At 47.4% G+C, this 20,264-nt stretch overlaps 5 protein-coding genes across 6 annotated transcripts in view; 2 read left to right on the top strand and 3 right to left on the bottom strand.

Annotated features, from left to right (window-relative positions):
- Positions 1-604: 604 nt before the first annotated feature.
- LOC109483842 (spore coat protein SP85-like) lies at positions 605-3,067 on the top strand. Its single transcript, XM_019786994.1, has 4 exons — positions 605-781; positions 1,381-1,513; positions 1,884-1,993; positions 2,341-3,067. The coding sequence occupies exons 1-4, from the start codon at positions 739-741 to the stop codon at positions 2,589-2,591; spliced, it is 537 nt and encodes a 178-aa protein (XP_019642553.1). The 5' UTR covers positions 605-738; the 3' UTR covers positions 2,592-3,067.
- A 35-nt stretch (positions 3,068-3,102) lies between these two features.
- Positions 3,103-4,791, bottom strand: LOC109483841. Its single transcript, XM_019786993.1, has 3 exons — positions 4,508-4,791; positions 3,718-4,193; positions 3,103-3,542 (listed from the first exon to the last, which is right to left on the bottom strand). Exons 1-3 carry the CDS (start codon positions 4,614-4,616, stop codon positions 3,348-3,350), a joined length of 780 nt encoding a protein of 259 aa, XP_019642552.1. The 5' UTR covers positions 4,617-4,791; the 3' UTR covers positions 3,103-3,347.
- Positions 4,792-4,983: 192 nt separating this feature from the next.
- LOC109483666 (kelch-like protein 26) lies at positions 4,984-7,938 on the bottom strand. Its single transcript, XM_019786702.1, has 3 exons — positions 7,817-7,938; positions 5,844-7,583; positions 4,984-5,573 (listed from the first exon to the last, which is right to left on the bottom strand). Exons 1-3 carry the CDS (start codon positions 7,936-7,938, stop codon positions 5,243-5,245), a joined length of 2,193 nt encoding a protein of 730 aa, XP_019642261.1. The 3' UTR covers positions 4,984-5,242.
- A 1,113-nt stretch (positions 7,939-9,051) lies between these two features.
- On the top strand, positions 9,052-12,408 carry LOC109483828 (fatty acid-binding protein, heart-like). The gene is made up of 5 exons (XM_019786977.1): positions 9,052-9,345; positions 10,040-10,143; positions 10,519-10,584; positions 10,972-11,076; positions 12,183-12,408. The coding sequence occupies exons 1-5, from the start codon at positions 9,261-9,263 to the stop codon at positions 12,234-12,236; spliced, it is 414 nt and encodes a 137-aa protein (XP_019642536.1). The 5' UTR covers positions 9,052-9,260; the 3' UTR covers positions 12,237-12,408.
- A 282-nt stretch (positions 12,409-12,690) lies between these two features.
- Positions 12,691-20,264, bottom strand: part of LOC109483826 (von Willebrand factor A domain-containing protein 7-like) — a 13,489-nt gene continuing 5,915 nt past the window's right edge. Inside the window, exons 2-15 of one of the 2 annotated variants that reach the window (XM_019786976.1) lie at positions 19,887-20,032; positions 19,415-19,530; positions 19,002-19,141; positions 17,186-17,414; positions 16,801-17,030; positions 16,564-16,672; positions 16,363-16,442; positions 15,829-15,961; positions 15,428-15,673; positions 14,932-15,157; positions 14,521-14,709; positions 14,215-14,368; positions 13,661-13,911; positions 12,691-13,380 (exon numbers count right to left, since the gene is read on the bottom strand). In XM_019786976.1, coding sequence (XP_019642535.1) covers positions 12,963-13,380; positions 13,661-13,911; positions 14,215-14,368; positions 14,521-14,709; positions 14,932-15,157; positions 15,428-15,673; positions 15,829-15,961; positions 16,363-16,442; positions 16,564-16,672; positions 16,801-17,030; positions 17,186-17,414; positions 19,002-19,141; positions 19,415-19,530; positions 19,887-20,032 — 2,667 coding nt within the window. In that variant the 3' untranslated portion in view covers positions 12,691-12,962. The remainder of the gene's footprint in view (positions 13,381-13,660; positions 13,912-14,214; positions 14,369-14,520; positions 14,710-14,931; positions 15,158-15,427; positions 15,674-15,828; positions 15,962-16,362; positions 16,443-16,563; positions 16,673-16,800; positions 17,031-17,185; positions 17,415-19,001; positions 19,142-19,414; positions 19,531-19,886; positions 20,033-20,264) is intronic. The other variant, XM_019786975.1, reaches the window with a different exon arrangement.

Here is a 20,264-nt window from a genome sequence, read left to right as displayed (position 1 = left end):
CACAGCCACTCCCGTACAATGACATAACCGAAAACCTTCTTTTCAAAGGTAAGAAATGAATTTGCCGAAAGCCTGTATTATTTTCGGGCGTGGAAAGATGGTCAGCCAGCGAAGCTTTTTTTGTATTAGTCCACCACAATGGTGATCCGGTTTTCGACGTCCGCTGATGGCACTCATTACGGCCACATAGCTGCGTTCTCAGATATGCATTTTCAAGCAGAAGTCTAGGCTTCGGCAAAATCTTCGCGCTTATTACTCACGGGCTTTCCTCTTTGTGTTGATATACATGTATTTTTATCGCCAGCCAAACTTCAGGTGGCGTATTGGATAATGTCTTGCCTATTTGATACTGTCTTCAAATTCAATCTTGACAGGGTCTTGCAGCCACCAAAATATGCTTAGAGATTATGACTTTGCGTCATCAGAGATAACGGGAAAAATTCTTTTTCGTGAGACAGGAAGCACTGAGCTTTTTCAGCATATAAATATTTGTATAAAACACGGAGAATGAACCTATTCCTGTATCTGATTGGAGATAAAGATATGCGACAGGAAGTAGTTATGACCTTACGTCACTTCCGTCTTATATACGGCTGAGGTAATAGAAACATCGGCTTATATTCTCTCGCGTCTGAACACAGGCCTATGACACTCCGGTAACTACCGAGGCGGCTCAATCAACATTTCATGATTTCATTGAAACTGGCAACATAAAAGGAGACGTAAAAGTTTCTGACAATGTTGCGGGCAATACTTGTTGTCGCCGTCGCTTTTACGACAGGTAAGGACACACACATACCCGAAGACATAAATACATGTACCATGTAATGCTAGTATATTGCTATATCGCTATTTTCAGCATTGTTACATGGTAAATCAGGAAGACGAATCATTGTAATATGTACAGTTAAAGTGACACATGACGTTACGAGTAAGTTAGCAGTAATAGTTCGGCTGTAATGAGTTAGCTGAAGACGCAGTCTGACGTGACTTGTCTGATAGCAGGCCAAGCCGGGAGACATGGATGCTTTTTAAGTGGCTTCTATCATTTTTTAACAGGATAAAAAGTGGTAAGGGAAAGGGGAGGCTATAGTGTGCAAGAACTACTGAGGAGAACAGAAATTTTCGCGCGAAGGGAAATCTGTTTTGTTGGATTGATTTGGCAAAGCTGACCAACAATGCCTGGTGTCGCCATGTTTCTGAGGCAGCCGGAGTCGGCCGAAAGTTGCAGAACGAGTTTCTAACTTATTATCAGTTAGTTAGCCTAGGGGTGTGATTACATACACCGTTCTTGGTAGTTGGTTGTATGCTCATTATACCATGTACTTGGGTATCCATATTGTTGGCTCTAATAACTTCTGTTCCTGTTTCCCGGCCCAGCGGTTGTCAGCGGAGAGTGGTGCGGGTCCTTCAGCTGTCCGCGTTCGTACGACAGCCCCGATCAGAAATGGTGCTGTGCGACCAACCGTTGCTGTGATGGCAGCAAGGAGCAGTGGACTTGGACACGGTCAAAGTCTGTTTACTTTGCTCCAGAGTAGAAGTAGAGTGCCTTACTCTCTCCGTCGATATTTGTTTGCTGAGTTTTAGATACGCCTTAGGGCCTAATCACATCCGTCCTGCGATCGTCGTAGGATCGCAAACTGAAGACATCCTTAGGATAACCGTGCATAGGTGGAAAATTCATATCTGTCTTAAATATTACACTGTCTTAAATATTACACGCAGAGAAAGCTGTCTTACATCCTTGTCGGTGGTTTGTTCTGTCAAAGCCTGCTTGGAAAATTCTACGATATAGATTCCGCCCAAACGTGCCAGTTGACAGCATTCATACAATCATGAAACGCATTTTACCGTAGACTGAAACATGTCGTCTGTTGTCTCAGTTTCAGCCTCTGGCCGATTTTTACTGTCGTGGGTTTCCTCGTCGCCGCCATCTCCATTGCCTGTCGCTGCTACTTTCTGAGAAAGCACAGTCGGAGGAACCAATCACAGGGTAAAGGTTTTATGTAACGTCGGTGTAAGGCGCACTTGTCACTTGGGGGCGGGTTGCTCTGCGAGTAAACTTTGATGATTTGTGTGTGTGCACTAGTATACTAGTAATTTAATTACATTCTATAGGGACTCTGTACAAATAGGCAAATACATAAAAGAGCGTTTAGACTAAAAACCAGTAATGTTTGTACTCCAAATGCAACATTTCTGATATTTTTATCCACTAGTTTATGGACTTTACTCGAGGGCACACCACTAGTCTTCCTAGAAATCCAAGACAGACAATAACACTTTCTTGTGTCAATAAAGATTATCCTACAATAATCAGATATCGCCATTTTTTTACAGCGGCACCTGTGGCGCAGCCCGTGCAGAACCTACCGGGCCAGTATCCCCTGTACCCCCCTACACAGCCTCCTGCCTACCCACAGCACCCACCTGGACAACCCCCACCCTACCCACAGCAACCTCCACCCTACCCACAGCAACCCCCACCCTACCCACAACAACCCCCACCCTACCCACAACAACCCCCGGGCTTCGACAACCCAGCCTACCCACAAAATCCTCCAGCTCCAGATGCTCCACCCAAGATGTAGTTACGTGCGGCCAGTTGCCGCGTGATTCACCATTGCAAGGATTTTGTCGTAGACTGTATGTTATGAAGAGTAGATCATGAAGAGAGAGATGTTTCCCCATTTCGTGAATTTGAATTTTGTCATATCGATTTAGACTGCCGGGCAGCAGACAGTGAGGAATGGAAGCATGTAAGTGTAGTTTGTCTTCAGTTGCTTTCAAGAAAGAAGCCAAAACACAGCAATATCAGATTTCGACAATAATTATCAATATCTGAACTAAAGTACCCGCATATGCATGTCTCACAATGGTGCTGATTACTTATTCAATGTATTTATCGTACTGCAGCTATCTGCAAGTACAGCCTGCTCAAGAAATTTCTCTAAATGTATCATTGTAATACATCAAGTAAAGCTCGTAGAATACATCATCCGCCATGGCATAATAACTCTACAAGTAACACCAAAAGGCACTAGGACTCAATAAAAGCAAAAGTGTTTTTCTTGAGTGCTTTATTCCATTTTCAGTAGGGCTGAGAGGCTGCCTAGATCACCCTCAATATTTTGGTACTCTTTACCAGATCTCCCGTCGAATTGAGGAAAGTTGCTGAAATCGGCCCAAATAAGGAAGTGGTTGCGGGACTGAGATGTAACTCTTAATTCGTCCGTTGCAATTGGTTGATTACCAATGTTAATCTGGCCAGTGTCCACCAACGTATTTGGCCAGTTCCAGCAACCGATGGAGTATAGCAGAAACTAGCATGTTAGGTAACATCAGCTCTAAACATCTATGAAGACCGCGATGTCTGTCGTTTGTAAGATGCAGCGCAGGGCCCTCAGCAAGAACTGCCTCTCGTGCTTCACTTTCTTCTTCGCCTCGGACGACAGGAACAGCGCCGCCTTGCATTTCTCGTAAGATCTACACCAGAACGTCGGCCTGACTTCGCAACTCGTGACTGCACGACTGACGATATCCTGGCCAACATCACAGAGACAAGGCATCAGTGAGTGTGACTTCTCCCCCCCCCCTCACGCACACACGCATATGCAAGCGAGCACACACTCTCGCGCGCGCGCACACACACACACACACACACAGTCACACACAGTCACACACATACATACTGCAGTACTACCTACGTACTCGTACCTGAAGAGAGTGAACTCGCTCTATACAGATGCCAGGACATGAGGGAATGAAGAGAGCTTGGAGCGCGCTGAGCAGCAGCTGGTTTTGTACCGGCACAACAGCAGGGTCTGTCACAGACATCTCTATGGAGAGCCTGGCGTGACACCTGTCCGTGGAGTGGCGTCTCGTGTCCAGGAGGTAACGGCGCTCCGTGTAGCACCCATTGGCGACCGGCTCACCACCGACGCTTTCGTTCTGGTCATGGTGGTGCGCGCCTGGCGACGTTTCGCTCCGGGTCCTTCTGTTACCACGACACTTGACTCGTGAATTGGCCTGCAACTGGGCGGCGTCTGAAGACTGCTTCAAGCGTTGACGACCTTGTTCTTCTGCAGCCCGTCGGTTGAAAGCACGAATGCGATCCGCCAGGCGAGAGCCAGTGTGGGGAGCCAGCCTTTCACAAGTGGTCCTCGCTCGTCGCCTATCGTCCCGCAGAACCTCTGGCATATCAATGTGGAAAGACAGTGCCAGATTTACCAACCCAGATTCGGAGTGTTCAAAAATTCATTCCTTTCGCCCAACAATACAATCTATGCGCATGTCTGTGAGCAGGGGCGTCGCGCTGTCCCCCTGCGTGGAGCTTGTCACCAAGTGCAGTAGGTTAGATGTAAGGATATATGTAAATGTGACAGGTCATTCGGTTTAACACACCAGCCGCTCACGCGTGCTTGCGAAGCTGGTCATAGTTAACTTCGGTCGACACACCGTCGGGAACAACCATTAACCTAACTCTAGGTTGACAGAAATTACCTACCCAGGTAATGTTCTTCGGCAGACCCGTTTTCCCCGTACCGGAACACCTTGTAATAATGGGATCTCTGTGGTTCCCTGACCTTCGAATCCCCGTCACCGCTGTTCGCCATGAGTTACGGATCTCACCCAAAGCGAAGACGCGAAGGTCGCCAACCAGCCGCCGCCTCCTTCAAGAGTCTCCTTGGGCAGTAACCGACAGAACTTAATCGACTTCCAGCACAATGAGTACGTGCGGGAATGCCCTTACCTATCCGTTGTAAAAAAACAAACTCGTCTCTCTCAGAACATCATTGTGACGTAAAAAGAAATTGTTTCCATTAGAACATTCGATTGCGATCTAATAAAGGACTTTGTGAACAAATTCGAATGCGTTCGAATGTTGGCGAAAATGATGTAATCACCGCCTGTGACGCAAGCAGCTTTTATTGTCCACGGAAATTTCCGTGCTTTATATATTCATTCCATCTGACCAGTTTTCTATTCCACAACAGTGCGATTGCTATTCAAATCTTCCATTGATTTATCGTCAAGACGTAACGTTACAGGCATACTTTTTAATTAATGTCTAACGTTGCCGCAATATAATTTGCTATAAGATAAATTCAGTCCTCTCTTACTAGACATTTAATGAGAGGAATGCTATCAACGTTTGTTGTGGAGCAAATTGAAATTCCAATGATAAAATACTTCTTTCACAAACACCGAGATAACAGAGATAACAGTAGTCTCGACTTTGTCATAACAAGTGAGAGTCCCGTATGATGAGAGAGGAGGCACAAGCTCCTATAAGTCCGCGGGGCATGTTAGCCGCCAGCCGCCATGTCTGTTCCCTTGTACTATACACCTGTACGGTTTCGCTCGGTATGAAGGGCTCCGCGGGGTCGTATCCTCCAACCAGGTAGATGTCGTCGTTCACCACGGTGGCGGCGGCCTCCAGTCTCGGCAACATGTCGCCGGGAACCACCGTCCACTGGTCGGGGAACGGGTCGTACCGCTCCACGAGGGTCAGGGCAAACGGCGCCGCGTCGTCCGTGAACTGAACCTCGCCGCCCAGCACGTAGATGTATCTGAAGAAGGGAGGGGAGGAAGGAAGGAAGGAAGGGTGTATTAAGGACAAGAATGAAGGACTATGAATGAATGGGAACGAAAGATGAAGAAAGACTAATGAATGAGGAATATTTGAAGGAAGGGAGGCGAGAAGGTTGGAAGGGAGGAGGAAAGGAAGGAGGGGAGGAAGAAAGGAAGGAGGGAGGGAAGAAAGAAAGGAGGGAGGGAAGGACGGAACGAATGAGGAAAGGGGGAAGGAAGGAAAGGAGAAAGCGAACGAACGAACGAACCTGCTCGTGGCCACCATGTTGTGGTTTGCCCGTGGAGTCCACATGGCGCAGCGATCGTCCCAGCAGCCGGTGTAGGGGTCCAGCACCTGCACCCTCCGCACCGCCGCCGCCATGCCGAACTCCCTCCCGCCGGAGATCATCAACCACCCGGCAAGGGAGACGGCAGCGAAGGCATCGGGGTCCTCCATGAGTGGCGAGACGTGCTGCCAGAATCGCTGACTCGGGGCGTATCTCTCTACAGACTTGTAGGGGTCTCTGAAGACGGTCCCACCCAGGGCGTACAAGTAACCGTTCACGGCCACGAGCTGGAAGTGTCTCCTCGCCGACAGCATGTTACAGACGCGGTGCCACACGGAGATTCTCGGATCGAACCGCATGACGATGTCGGTACAGTCCACGTGGTCTCCGCAGTCGCCTGAGTCGTGGAACCCGCCAGCCACGTACAGGAAGTTGTCCAGAACGGCTACGGAGGCGTACTGGAGTCCTCTGACCTTACTTCCGTGCACTATAGACAGAGGCATTTTGGTCAGGCTTGTCCATGTGTCCTGGTTGTGTCTGAGAGTCGTCACCTCTGCAGAGAGAACATCGCCCGCTATTAGAGCCTCTGGCGTCAGGCAGCAACCCCCCAGCACCACCAGGGACTCCGTGGCGCCGCGGATCCAGGTCTGCCTGTTCTTACGGTGGTGGTTCAGGTGCTGCCACTCCGGGTCCCTGTGGTACTCCTTGGCGAACTCGATTTGTTTGTAGAAGGAAGAATCTTTCCGAAGGAAGTGCGCCTTCGCCAGGACTCTGTCCAGCGCGTCCGGGTGGATGCAGGAAAAGCGGATGGCGCTCATCACCGTCCCCGCCACCAGGGCCCTGTTGTTTCTCTCCCACAGGATCCACCGCAGCGCGATGTCGAACAGCGTCTCCTCCGAGAACGAGGACAGCGTGTCCTCCTGCAGGATCTCCGCTATCTCGTCCGCGTCCAGATCCAGGAAGTCCTCGGAGTCCGCGAAGCTGCGGAAGACGTCGGGACGACCTACAACCGCGTGTACGGACTGAATCAAGGGTATGGATCCTGTCTTCCTCGCGCATCTGAAGGCCTGAACTACGTCGTCCAGCGACAAGCGTGTCTCTAGAAACCGACAGCACAGACCGACGAGGGTGGTACAGCCGAGGTACGTGGCAAAAAGCGCTACTTCCTTCCATTCGTGCATGGTGAACATTTCGAACTCGCCCGTGTACAGGTACGCCAGAAACGGCTTTAGTAGTTTGTCAGGAACGCCGTTCACTACCCAAGCGTTGGCTTGACACTGCGGCAGTTTGTTGGCAAAGAAGTCGACGCAGGCGGCCAGGATGACTCTGTGGACGGGGATGCACAGTCTGTCCGACTCACTGGTTGAATAAAGCATGATGTCACACAGTGCACCTGCCTCAAAAAGCACTCGGAGTGACTTTAGAGCGTCGTCACTCGTGCGGGAGACGAGGAACAGTTGGTCTTGTTGATGCACGCTGGCGTCGCCTTGACCCTGCTCGAGAAGCTGGAGAAGCTCTCTCATTCTCAGCGTCTTCGCCACCTCGACGATCCCCTGCCTCTGCGCCTCGGGAACCGCGAACTGCCTGGCGTAGGCGTACTCCAGCACCACGGCGAAGTAGGACCAGGGCACGGGGACGGAGGTTTCCCGCTCCGTCACCAGACAGAACCTGCCCAGGAACCAGGCGCTGCACGACGCCAGCACCACCTTGTGGACGTCGAACCTTTTTATGTGAACGGGAAAAGGGGACTTTGATATTTTCTTTTTAAACCGAATGAATGATTTTGACAATTCCGTAAACAATTCTGTAATGTCTTCCACATACCATACTAACGAAAGAAATAAAGAAGTTTATCACGATTTCCTTTTAAACTCAATGATTATTTATAACGCGTAACCAACTCTGTAACAACCGACACTTTAATGAGTAAGTGGGTGAGAATAATTACTACAGACCTCATCCCGTCCTCCGTCACTACTGTAGAGTCGCACTGGAAGCCTCGGCTCCGGAAGGTGTACAACTGGTCGAAGAGCCACGCACTGTGGGAACAGTGGTTTAAACGTGGGGATGTAGACATTGTGATAACACGACCGCGATACGGTATAGTAGAAGCGTATCAAAGAGGCCTCTCGAGCTCCCTGCCCCAAGATTATGTTAAATGTTTGTTATTGTTCCAGACGTTGTTGTAGAACGCTTCGAATGCGACTTGCTCACGTCGTCAAAACAAAAGGACGTCAGAAAGAGAAAACGCGGTGTTCTCCTTCTGAACTGCACGTCCCGTCGGACGCCATTTCGTATACATACTCGTACCCGTAAGCAAGCCGTCAGTGAGATGTTCCCGTTCATTTGGAGGCGTTTTCTCAACAGCTGGAGAAGAGGCTGATAGCTGATATGACTCAATGCCACTTGTAAAAGCCACAATTCCGTTGACCTCGCCAGATCTATTTTACTGTGCAATAAGTTGTTATTCGGTTAACGCTATACCCGTAAAAAGAGCCACACTAAGTACGCTTCTGTTTGGACTCAGGCTAAACACAAAGAGGTTGTTAAACTCCTTGGCTAAAAGTAGTCGCTACGAAAGCTGAGGACTGATAAAAGTAGTAGAAATTGGCAACTGGATATGTTGTCAGAGGAGTCAGCTTGCCAACGGAATGTAGTTCCAGAACAAGCCGCCAGGGGACCAAATCTACACCACCTTTTTCCTCACATGAAAAGCTACATGTTCAAGTTCAAGAGTCTGCAAATTCCCTGGTCGGGACATCACGCAGACGGTATCTGCCACGAAAAAAATTAATCATTGGATGACCCAAAGCAAATAAAGACAAAACCAGGAAGTTCATAGGCTGTCTTGCCAGTACCAAGGACAGCCACCGGGAGGCCCACATTTGACTTTTGTCTTTCCAAGACCTACCCACATACCAAATAGCATCCATCCAGGTCTTTTTAACATATGCTGAGTATATGCAGAAACCGTGACACTGACACAGAAACAGACTGAGGTAGTCAAAAAACAATATTTCAATTTTTCATGGAGGTTATAAATGTAGCGTAAGGTAAATGAACTCTACGGCTGCCAAAATCCCCTGGCCAACTACTGAACTCTCCATCTTTGCTAAATTTTACTGTTTGACTACCCTCACTCACAGAGAACGCATACGTCTTTTGTGTTTGTTTGACCCATAACCTATGACCCACATACCTAGCTGAAGCACTTCTCACCGGCGAAGGGAACCGGCGACCGGTCATTCAAAACCGATTCATTCTTGGTATTCCTCACGATCATAGTACGGCCTTTTGTGTTGTCACGTTATGCAATCATCTGTCGTCCGTTATTTGGTGACTCAACGGCCTTCATGATGTAGGTTGATTTTTAACAGAGGCAGCGAGCGATCGGGAAAAATGTCGCCGCCGGAAAGAGTTGACCTCTCGGGGACCTGGAAGATGGTGCACGTAGAGAATTTCGATGCGTATCTACAGGCGTTAGGTAAGGTTTTCTGGGACACATGGATGTGTGGAGATTCATTCTCACGTTGTATGTGTAAGCCTGACACCTTTTTAGTTTTTATCAATAAGGGTTAACGTTAAGCCCTTGACCCCCATGTTCGAGAGAATTAGGGGCCCACCCCGCTCACGGTGCCCTGGGCCTCCGGCCACATTCTAGGGGACATCGCAGGTGACACGCCTTCTTTCCCGTCACCATGCAGCATGGTAGTGCTTGGTACAGTATGGTACAGACCGAGGAGGCTCAATCAAATTTAAACCTCCTTGGCACAGTGAGGCAGCCGACTACAGAGCATTTGGCACTGAGTGGCCAAACTACACATTATGGGCCATTATGTCTACATCTGGTATATTATAATTAAGGTGACATCCGGAATGTTATTCGTGTTTTTTCGCAGTCCAGGGTCAATGACCCCTGGTAATTTGCTCACGTCACTTCTCCCTAAGATCACTTATACCAAGTCGTCGCATAATTGAGAAGCTACAATATCCTGAAAACCGTCGGCTGCGAACAGATCGAAAATTGTATTCTTTTGCGTTTGGAAGTAACGTTACATGTATTACATCATTCATCCAATGATGTGATACAGCAACGGAGCAACTGCCGTGCTAAGATTTATCCTCATGACCTGACATCGTAATAACAGTGTGTGTACACACGTCTTAAATCATCTTAGGTATTGGGTTCGTACTTCGTGCCATCGCTAAGATGCTGAGCAACACCCAAATCATCGAACAAGATGGAGACAGCTTTTACGTTAAGGACATCAACACCTTACAGGTGAGATTTCTTCCTCATCCAACAGTTCTTCCAAGACCAGAACCTCCCCTCTTCCTTTCTATGCCGAATATTCGAGAGAAGTGATCATAGGAGCCGACCGGAACTAGAATAGGATGGATGGAATGGCCGGCTTAACTATTATTAATTAAAACGTAACGGTTTTCTGATAATCCACGCTCGTGCTCTGTGAAGTCGAACTAGTAAAAAGTCATCCGAAGTTACAGCACCATCCGTTACATGGCGCCCAGACAACAAGAACACAGGCTAGTAGATACCTTGATGATTGTATAATGTAATGTAATGTAATGTAATGTAATGTAATGTAAAATCATAATGTATGATTGTTCTTTTCTTTGTTCTTGGCCGGCCGGGTAGACGCACGAAGTCTCCTTCCGGATAGGGGTTCCAGTGGAAGGAACCACCGTGATAGGGAAGTACAAAGTACGTCTCTTCATGTTTCATGAAAAAACACTGATCATGCAAACATTCCTTTTTCTATGTTCATAATTTTCGCCATTTTAAGTTAATTCGTAAAAGAATCGGCAGCCTGTATTGGCAGTTCATTGTATTTCTTATGTTGAGATAAATAAAGTTAAGTTTTCGGTACATTTAGCGTGGATCCACTTTCGAGATGATTGCAGATTTAGTTTGGAAAAGTTAAACAAAATTACGTCATATTCACGTGACTACAAAATATTAGCCTGGAATCCATCCGTGAACGCTTTATCTCCGCTCCGTTCCTCCGCTCTTGAAAGCAGAGCGGAGGAACGGAGCGGAGATAAAGCATTCCAGGCTAACAAAATACATGACGCTGCCACCTTTCTGCAGGTCACTGTCACGTGGGACGGAGACGTTTTACGAGGCTACACCGAGACTGACAAAGGGATCATCCGGACTGAGCGATATATACGGGAGGACGGCACCATGCTTTACGTAAGGCGGAACAATTAAGTGTAGCCGCGGTATGCCTAAATACCTCAACCGACCGCAACCGACCGCGCAATGGGTTAATATGCAGTATATATGGGCTACCAACCTTTTCCAACGCTCTGGATACATTTGTCTGTGCTTGTATGAATGGAAAAAACACTGTAACTCTGACGTATTTACCAGTTTTTAAAAGTTATTCATCGTTGGGCCTGCATGGGGAATCTCTGGACACTTTTTGCTTTATACAGGCAACAGAAAGATGCTGGTTTATAAATCATAGTAAAGCACAAATACTATCATAACCAACTCATAATAGCTATACACTGAGTGTTTTCCAGCGTGACATCCAACGTACGCCTACCAGCTTGACCTCCATTGACCTCAAGTAGGAACGCTCCGCGGAACCAACCAACAAACTTCGGGGGTGGCTAGACAGATAATTTATTTCAATAGTTGGATGTCGATCCCTTCATGCTTTTAAATTTCATTCATAAAAGCATAGACAATGTATCCAGAGCGTTGGAAAAGATTGTTAGCCCATGTATACTGCATATTAACCCATTACGCGGTCGGTTGAGGTCGGTTGCGGTCGGTTGAGGTACTAGTATTTAGGCAGACGCGTGTAGCCGTGGCGACTCTAAGAGCGGGTCTTGTACTTGCAGTTATTATCTGTTCCTCCAATTGTCGGTTGGGTTGGTTGGTTGAAATTAGGACAGAGGCAATTGGGGGAAACAATAATTCAGTCAGTCAGTTTTATATCAGTTCAACTATACATACATTGGCACTTTATTATTCATCATTACTATTTATAATAATTATACACATGAAAATTAAGCTATCTAATGCTAACAGAACAAGCGACGTTTAAATATAATTGTCTATACATATATTGGCACATCATCATTAATTCATTATTATTATTTCACCAATTATTATTAATACATATGAAAAGTAAAAGTATGCTATGGACGTTGTAACATGTCTCCCTATCGAAAATAAACTTTAACATTGTGTGTATTTCGGCGGCAAAATTGAATTATAGAAAGAGGATTTACGAAATGGTTTACAAAATCTTATACATGTCTTCTGTATTACTTTTTCTTTTACAGTCAATGACAGCTCCGAACGGTGTGAAAACTACACAGATATTTGTCAAGCAGTGACCCCTAGCGGCCGTTTGTGAACAACTTGTGCGCCGTGACGTCAGCTTCCTTCAACATCAAAAACAAGAAGACGTAAAACTGTGTCTTCAAACAGAGTCCGAGACAAAACTATGCACCTTGAAGTATGAAAATATGTGCAAATGTGACCAAACAAACAAACAAACAAACAAACGAATGAATATTATAGTGTGCCGAAGGCAACGAGCAACTCCAAAACCTCCGGATCCGAAGGATTGCATGATGATTGTAGTTTGTCATGGTGATACTATATCGTCATTTTCATGTGACTTTTAAACATTTTTGTTCCATTTTCTGAAGATCATTCATGATATGTAGAGGGTGGCAAAATATTCGAAACATGAAGCCACCACAGTTCCGTAACAGATTGTAAGCAATAATGTTTGTACTCGTTTGTACTCGTACTATCGTGTATTATGAACAAAAATCTGACAACTAAATCATCTTTGTATGTTACTGCTGTGGTGATGGGCATTACACGGAGTCCACTCCATTCTGGTAGCTGGGGTGTTGTGACCCTAGCCTCCACCTGGCCTAATGGTTATGGATAGTAGAATTCGGCATGATTAGGGTCAACAATGGGCCAGGGGAGTGAGCCCGTGGTAAGCTCGCGGGCAAATGCCCTATGGTGGCCAAACTCCCATGGCAATTTACTGTCCCAATTTAGCCAAGTTTTGCTATTTTTTTGCTACTTTGCTATTATCTACCTCACGTTCTCACAGTGCGCATCTCTCTGTGCGCGCTGATCTCCACGCGATGGCCCTCCCTCCCCGTCGTCATAGCAACCCGCTGATATTTGATCCGGGTTTCAGACGACCGGACCGCCACGTCCGACCTTGTCGCCGCCGCGGCGGCCGCCGGCTTCTTCTCCCTCTTCATCAGAACCTTCGCGGCTCCCCCAGTCTTCACCTCGTCCCGGTACCTCTCCTGGGCCTTGTACTTTCTTCGTCTTCGGTGGCGAACGAAGAGGACGATCAGTATGATCAGGAGGATGAGGAATAGGAGGATGCCGAGACCGATGAAAACAAACACGGCCGTGTTGGCCGCTTGCTTGGGGAGGGGAGGGGCCAGGTCTGGTCTGCACACGTCATAGTTGCCGACGAGGTCAGTCACCACGAACTCGACGCTGGAAAATCAAATAAAAATACAGATTTATCGATAAATCACCTCAACTGGACGCAATATGACAATATGTTGCAAAGTGGACTGGACAACCCTGTTGCCTTGCACTCTGTTTTTAGACAGATTAAACAAACAACAATGGCATGAATCATTGGTGGCAACAGAAAACCTTATGGCTTGGAATACTTAACTCTGAGAGACCCAATTCAATGTCTTTATTCTGTTGAATTCGTTATTTGCCTCCGGATAACAGAAAGAAAGCATGAGACGGAATCGCTCCTTACTTCGTTTGACAACAGCTGGCTGTGAAGTTCGCTGTGATGGTCTGATTGGTGAGTCCGGGCTGGAAGTCCTGCAGTGTCCAGGTGAAGTTGTTGTTGGCCGCTCGAGGGGAGATGGCCCTCAGCCCGTACCCCTGGTCCCGGTAAGCCGTGGTCACCGTGAACGTGCGGGAGTCGCAAGCGGAAGCGTCCAGGTCCCGACACGTCCCGACCATGGCGACCACTTCACAAGTCGGCGGGATGAAGTCTTGCTCCTATTTGCAAAGACAGATGGACGAAAGGAAAAACACAATTGAGAAAAGATTCGCAGAAATAAGATGTTTTGCCCTGGCTTAAATATCATAACCATTCTTATGTTAATAACAATGGAGAATTAAGTGTAGAAAACAAATATGTTGTATTTTGAAATGGCTCTACCTAATCTCCGAGCAGATACTGTGTGGCGGCAAAATCGTGACTGGCAGAAACGGGAAGCTAGCTGTTAAATGCCGCCCGAATTACAGGACAACGTCACAATTTTGCCTCCCTTCATATTCTTGGTTAATATCTCCACCTACCGGTGGCAACACTGTGATTCTGAAGACCACGAAGTTGTAGGCTCCGGAGGACTGGGCGGTCAGGGTGACGGTGGTGGTGGTGCCGAATTCCGCTAACGCCGGCGCGGCAAGAGTCATCCTGTTGTACCCGGGATCGCCCGCATCCAGGGGCAGACTGAAGAGGGAACAGGAACAGGCAAGGGGGCCTTGTGGTTAGGGTTTTTAATTTGACCCATTGTAATCATTGTCAGGCTGCAAAGAGAAGTATTTCCATAATACACAGCTAGCCATATGTACATGGCCATTGGAAGGCATTTCAGCACCTACCTGTTAGTGGCCAGCGACTGCACGAAACCTTTGTCGTCCTTCGCAGAGATCGTGAAGATGCCGTACTGACCGGCGTTGTACAGGGTGAAGGTGACGTCCACAATCCCACCGGGGACCAGGCGTAAGGTCGTCAGGTCTGTGGTGATCTCGAACCGGCACGTGGCCGTCTGCACCATGGTGGGGATGACTCTGAATAGTAAGAAATCAAGGGAATCAGAGTTGACGAACTTCATCCCCTTACCCATAGTATGCAGTTGTGACCCTTTGATTGCCTCTGGACCGCATAAACAGCAATTGTATATTCTTTCAAACTTACAGATCGCAAACAAAATTTTGGTCGCTCAGCGATCGATCGCCCTTTAGTAGAAAGGAGGCATCTGCAGTTGGCAATGGTACCTATGAATATCATACCTCTGGAATGCATTTGCAGCCGCGTCGTAGCCTCGCACCCTGAACTTGAAGGGTTCTTGCGGAAGGGTGGGACTGACGGCGAAGTACTCTGACAGAGGCTCGTTCTCCTGTAGAGACAACACCTGCAGAACGGCCCCGTCCGAGCCCACCAGGTCCAGTGACGTCACGTTCTGCACCAGGCTGGGGTCCGAGCCCACCATGTTCACCCGGATGTTCGGCCGCTGCCCTGGAAGACGGTTTAGATGAACAGTTGTTTTATTTAAACCGGAAAATGCTATCTGATCCTGTTTTCATTTACCCGCCTTTTGCATTCTGTTGCTTTGTCTGTGGTTGGAAGTTGGTCGGCGATGTTGCTTAGTCAGCAAAGAATTATGAAACATCAAAGTCGAGAAAGTTAAGGTTATATTCTGCTCGGATGGGATCAGGGGGTGGGGAAAGGTCAGGAACAAAGTCGTGGGGAAGATCCTGAATGTGTGACAGCTTAAGCTTGCTTTACCTGACACAGGCCTCCCGTCCACGTCACACACGCCCGGGTGTTCGGTGTCGTTCGCCGTCCGGTCCACGAAGGCGTACATGAAGTCCACGCTGCTCTGCGCCGTGACGCGCAGGTCATAGGTCACGGCCGAGAGGACCACCACGTGCCACACCCCCGGCGTGACGTCACGCACGCGCACCACCAGTACGTCACTCAGCTGCACCTCCACACTGACAGTGGCGTTCTCACCTGTCTCCTGGAGAACACCTGAAGGAACGATAGTTAGTAAACTCTTAGACTTAGGTTGCGTTCTCACCGGAAGGAACGATAGTTAGTAGTAACACAAGTTCTTAGGTTTTCGTTCTCGCAACTTTCAGCAATAGACAAGCAGCTGAAAGACACTCGGAAGACAGAAGACACACCTGTTGGATCGAGAACCTGCAGCTCGGCACCTAGCCCCGTCACCTGGATGATGACGTCACTCATGGTCAGGTCCACGGGAATCACGTGATCTCCCGTCCCAGCTGGTGCGTCCCGGATTTGTAGGATGTTGACCTTTGACACAGAGTTCAACAGGGCACCTGTCACTCAACACATCATACTTCTGTTGACTGACGTATGGCTTGTCGTAACGTTAACCATACAACAAAACAGTAAAATGGTACATCGTGGCTTGCCCTAACGGTAAAATTGAGGGACACGGCCAAACAGAGGTTTCCAGCGAGATCAATGATTTCTGTCGTTGGCGTGAGTCATTGAATGAATGAGTGATAAAGTGCAAGATACTAGTACCCTTTTTTTGCTTCGATAACATGACAAGTTAGATAAAGGGGATCTAAATCATCGGTCATCTATTCAGATATTTAGTTCACTTGGTGTCATGTCTTTGTCGGGTACGCAATATTTCTAGTCAATGATTTTTATCTACATTGATGTGTTCTATCGCGAACTCTTACCTCTGCTGACGTCACCACAAGGTCCACCAGTTTGGTCGTCTGAAACACCTCCGACTTGGTGATGTCCAGCACCTGGCCTCCTGAGAACGAGAATGGACATGGCAACACGAATCAAAATGTTACTGACAATCATTGTTTCTTTCCATTGACAAGCAAAGTCAATATCGACGTAACAGATAGAGCTGGGCGTCGCCCACCCACCTGTTGACTGTGCTATGGAGAGGTAGGTGTCTCTGTCTCTGGACTCCCGCCTGGTCCTGGAACGCTCAGACCGCCTTCGCCCCACCGTGCCCGACAAGAAGAAGGTGACCTGAAAACACAACGCGGGGAAATCACGACTTTAGATTACGCCACTACACATGACTTATATTCTGCATGATGTAGACGCGTAAAAAAGTGTTAGTACGGAATGAACTCCAAATATACTATACACAGTACCTTGATGTTCTTCTGTATGCCCAGTGACGTCACAGACTCCAGCAACTCGGCGTCCTTGGCTTCGGCGTCCGTGAAGACGAAGATGGTTGAACCCGGCAGGCTTCTGGCCAGGGCGATCTGCACGGCGCCCAGGGAGTACTCCGGTGAGTCTCCCCCTCCGTCCGCCTCCAGGGAGCCGATAGCCGCCTTGAACTCTTCAGGATTATTCGTCACCACGGCCGGGCCCACAACTGCGGAAACAAGCATTGTTTGGACTGCATCAGGAAAAGTTTTCAAGAGACCTGGTAGAGGGGAGAGTGTTGTGTGTGTGCGCTCGGCGTTTATATCTATAAGACCTTTTTGAAAATCAGTTCAATCATCCATGAGATCCGTTAAACTCAGTCACCTGGATCATTGAAGGGCACGAGGATGAAGTTGGACGGGGCGGTGGGCGAGCCCACCCGGCTGCTGATGATTTCCAAGGCCCGCTCCTTGGACGCGGCGATGTCGTCGTCCATGCTGGCGGTGGTGTCGATGACGAAACACAGCGTGCTGCCCGAGTTCAGGTTCAGGAAGTTGGCGAACTGGGCGTCTCCCGTGGCCGTCCGGATGGACCGGAAAAACTCCTCCGTAGCCTGTCACAATGTACATGAATGGAGAGCGAAATTAATTTTCGGCAGCCGTAAGCTAGTTTGGAGGTTCACGGTTACGATGTTCCACGCGAACATCTGCTTGGAGTTGACCATTTTATTACACCTCTGAGCAAGAAAAAGCAAGTTCAACAAGGTTTACGATCTCAAAATTAGAAAATGTAGGAATCTTGTTTTTTTCCCCGCCCCGCATTAGATTTGGAGCCTGTGATGAATGCCATCCATAAAACTCACTTGCTGTGGCCTTACCAACACTCCATAAACAACGAGAGGGGTGTTTTTTATTCTTACGTTATAACTAGTATTTCCAATGTTATACACTTTTCATATAACGTTACAATACTTAGTAGATCAAAGTGTTTATGGCATTAAATAATGACTGCAAGTACCTGTCATTTTTATAAGGTGTTATTTTCAGAAATGTGATATTACCTCAACAAAGGGGCAAAGTCAGCGGGAGGGTTACCAGACAAAGTCACAAATATGACCCATTGCAAACACGTACTAAACGCTACCAAAATAGTCCATATCCTATACTGTAAACCTGTTTAATGATGGCATTCAGATAATTGTGGCATTTAGATAATTAATTGGTATCTTTGATAATTAATTGGTATCTTTTAAATATGTATTTTTGCAATATGTATTTTTTCTTTTAAATATGTATTGCTTCTTTTAAATATGTATTGCTGCTATTGCATCTTTTAAATATGCATTGTCTCCTGCTCGCCGTTTGCCAACTTTTAGGCCCTGTTCATATGAAGTCAGTGAAGGCGCTTTACATGTGGTTTCCCCCGAAGCCGGTTTCAAGTGGCCCCATCTGAACGCTCCAAATCACATTGAAAGCGCCTTGATCCCAAACCACTTCTAGAGGTGGTTTCGAATCGGTTTTCCCGCATCACGATTTGTGTCTGGACGCAATGTGATTTCAATGTGACCTCACCTGGTCATGGATTACGGGATGATATTTCTTTATTTATACGCAATACAAATTTTACGTGGCAGCAACTTAAAGAGCAGTAATGGTCAAATAATGTGTCCGTTACGTTCTATGACAAGCTTCACCACCTCTGATGGGACCACGTCGGCATTCGGCTGAGATACGCTGGGAGGGGGGGCACCAGCAAGCAGGTCGTTGACCTCTGACATTTATAACACGCTACCTTGCGTGTTTTCATCAAACAACAATGAATGCAGTTTCAGAGAATCGTGATCGCAATGAATGCGAGTTACCCGAATCGCAGTTCGGGTGATTTCATATGAACAAGGCCGATTGTATATGTCCACTGGAAATTTGTATATGTACATGTGAACTCGCAATTCAGCAAATATGTATGTATGTATGTATTAAAGCCACCCAATATGATTACTTTCTATAATGAAGACCCTAAAATTACATACATGACTGACATGAAAACTATAACTCCATGTACAAATGCACATGTACAGAATATACAGGCGTTTCATTTGACGTCACTTGCAAATGCAAAATACAAACATGCTGCTGCAGTGCTGCTGTAATACACTTAAACAACTACCAAAAAGACTGCTGGGTATTCAAAATTCCCTGACCTTGACTGCCAGCTGTGCTGCCTGGTTGTGAAGGTCGCTGTGCGGAGAGAAGAGCGACCATTTCGTGTCCTTATTGATGCCCCCTGCGGCCGGTATGTCTTTGGACCCGTCGAAGTGGCCTCCGTGACTGCACTTCCCAACTGTCATTAAATGTAGATTCAGAGACAGATGTTGAGAGGAACCAACGTCTGCTTGGATACCAAATGAACGATGAAGATATATTGGCCATAAACCAGCGCTACTTCTATTTCATATCAAACCTGTCAATGGTGGCCACACTAGGGACGGATGGCCATTACATAAAGGATTCGTAATGTGCTTGTGTGTCAATAGGAAAAGCGACAACAATGGCCAGGTGATCCTTAGACGGAGTTGGCTACAAGTAGTTTTGACACCGGCAAGTCTCTGCGTACCTCCTTCAGGTTTATTCACGGGGTTTCCGTTCAGGTCCTTCTGGTTGCTGGAGTAGCCGCTTGTCAATAACCCCTGCTGGTTCAACTCGGCACGGATGTTATCCTCGCACTTGTACCTGACAACACACAGAGACTCCCGTCAGTTCTGCACGGTCATGAGTGTCAGAGATGATATTGCCCCCATTCAGGTGACATAAAGGAGACGTTGTCAAGAAATAGAAAGGAAGGGAACAAAGGAAAGGAAGAGAACTACCGCATAGGAAATAGGAAAGAAAAACATTCTGTAAGTAACAAATCGGCAAATATGCACGAGATCGCGAGAAATATATGAGCCAGGAAAAAGACAGGGCGCTTGATACGTTAGATACAGGTATTGCAGATATGACTCGTAGTAAGTCCTTAGATATCACAATCATGTTACTTCTAATTCGCCTGAGTTACTAGTACACAAACAGAGAAGGTACAGTACTACCAGAGGAATCCCAGGGTCTTGCTGCAGTCCTCGCAGGTGGGCGTGTCTGGGGCGGCAACCCTCCCGATGTCAGCCCCGGGGACGGCCAGCCCGGCGTTCGGCTCCTTGTGGCCCATCTCCACCCAGTTCGAGTGGGAGTAAAAGTCCTGCGATACGATAAATACATAACCAAGAGGCAATATAATGAGAGAGAAACGAAGTGACGTGCCAACCAGTGCAGTTCTTGCTGCGTACGAAATGTAATTAGGCAAGGCGCAAAAACCATTAGATAATCCTTTTCCAGCAGGTGTACGATACATGTATTTATACTTTTATCAGTTCAGCCACGATGTTTCTGACGTAGCGGGGACCAAGCGCACGGAGCTACTTCAATAAAAC

Source organism: Branchiostoma belcheri, unplaced genomic scaffold, assembly GCF_001625305.1.
Source record: "Branchiostoma belcheri isolate BF01 breed outbred unplaced genomic scaffold, Haploidv18h27 scaffold66, whole genome shotgun sequence".
NCBI classification, from domain to species: Eukaryota; Metazoa; Chordata; class Leptocardii; order Amphioxiformes; family Branchiostomatidae; genus Branchiostoma; species Branchiostoma belcheri.
This window is presented reverse-complemented; position numbering and strand designations above follow the sequence as displayed.